The following is a 1,483-nucleotide window of genomic DNA, read 5'->3' on the forward strand; positions in this document are numbered from 1 at the left end:
CAGAAAGATCTCACCCGTTTGTTATCCTGTAAAATAACCCAAAGTTGTCAGGGAATAGAAGAGAGTGGACGACATCATGAATTGTGTGCGAAATGATTTAATTTTTGATGATTATGTTTGAAATTAAAACAAAAAAGATGTTGTTTAAATGCAATATAAATAACAATTTTAACATGTATTTATATAAAGTTTTATATTAAACATTTTATTTATTGTAATAACTATCCAAATAAACTTGATACTTTAAAGTTGTTATTAGTTTATAATGTTAACAATTGCAAAATCTTGATACTTGTAATTATGTGATATTATTGTTTAACATTCTTAAACGATTTCAACATTAAAATTGATAATATTTTTATAAAATGGATGTTATGTCTCTATTGTGATAATAAAAAAACACTAAACGTCATTATTATCGAATAACATGTTGATGTTTTTTAAATAATTTAAAAATAACCAACCAAGAAAATAACTAACATAAATTTAATAAGACAAATTTAAACATTTTTACTCACTTCATATAAGCAATATAAACATAATAATTAATTAATAATGTTATTGTTCAATGACAATTAACACTATTTATCTCGATTTGGTGATAAAAAACATTGAGTAAAACAATTAAACAATGTGATACATTTGTTAAATTTAACTATTAAATTTTATCATATGATGTTGCATTAAATTTGTGTTATACATGTTATCTTTGAAATTTTCAACAAAATGAATTATGGATAAACCATGACTCCAAACTCGCTTGATAAATTTTCAACTTTTTTTAAACTTTGAGGAAAATGGATGATATCATACCCGTAATAGTTGTGTAAACATTGTTTTGATAAATAATTTACACCCTTCGGTATTTCGCATATTTTCTGGTTATTTTCTATGACAATTCTCGAGTATTTTTCAAAATCACATCCCACGAAATATATATTTTTGCATTGAACCCCATTCTTCAAAAACTTCTGAAATACACCAAATGAGATTGGAAAGTCAATTTCATACACTTGTTCTCCTTCTATATAAATTTCGTGTAACTTTTCGCAATTCAAAAAAGCTATTGGTGATAATTTTGAAACACTTTTAGGTAGATAAATCCGTTGTAAGTTGACGCAATTCAAAAATGTATAATTTCCAATATAAGTCACTGTTTTTGGCAAAGAAATTTCCTCCAAATTAATACAATTTGCAAAACACAAATCTTTGAGACATTCAACACGATTTCCTAGTATTATTTTTGATAATGAAGAACATTGTTCAAATGCTTTATCCCCAATTGAAGTCACGAAATTTGGCATTTCAAACTCTTTCAGAAGACAACAATTTGAAAACGTACATTTCGAATTAATGTTAACTCGACCAGTTTTAATGACTTGAACTGACGACAATGTCCGACAATTAATAAACACATCTCGACCTTCTAATACACTTTCTGGGAAAATTACACTTTTTAGTTTCAAACAATGGCAAAAGCAAA

General features: G+C 25.8%; 1 protein-coding gene across 1 annotated transcript; it reads right to left on the bottom strand.

Moving 5' to 3' along the window:
- Positions 1 to 731: 731 nt before the first annotated feature.
- EIN_127490 (leucine rich repeat containing protein BspA family protein) lies at positions 732 to 1,421 on the bottom strand (the record flags this gene model as incomplete). The annotated part of the gene is made up of 1 exon (XM_004183167.1): positions 732 to 1,421. A coding segment is annotated over one exon (690 nt), but the record flags the coding sequence as incomplete, so codon positions are not given.
- Between the last annotated feature and the right edge of the window lie 62 nt (positions 1,422 to 1,483).

Source organism: Entamoeba invadens (assembly GCF_000330505.1).
Source record: "Entamoeba invadens IP1 unplaced genomic scaffold scaff_1105074725451, whole genome shotgun sequence".
Taxonomy (NCBI): Eukaryota; Evosea; order Mastigamoebida; family Endamoebidae; genus Entamoeba; species Entamoeba invadens.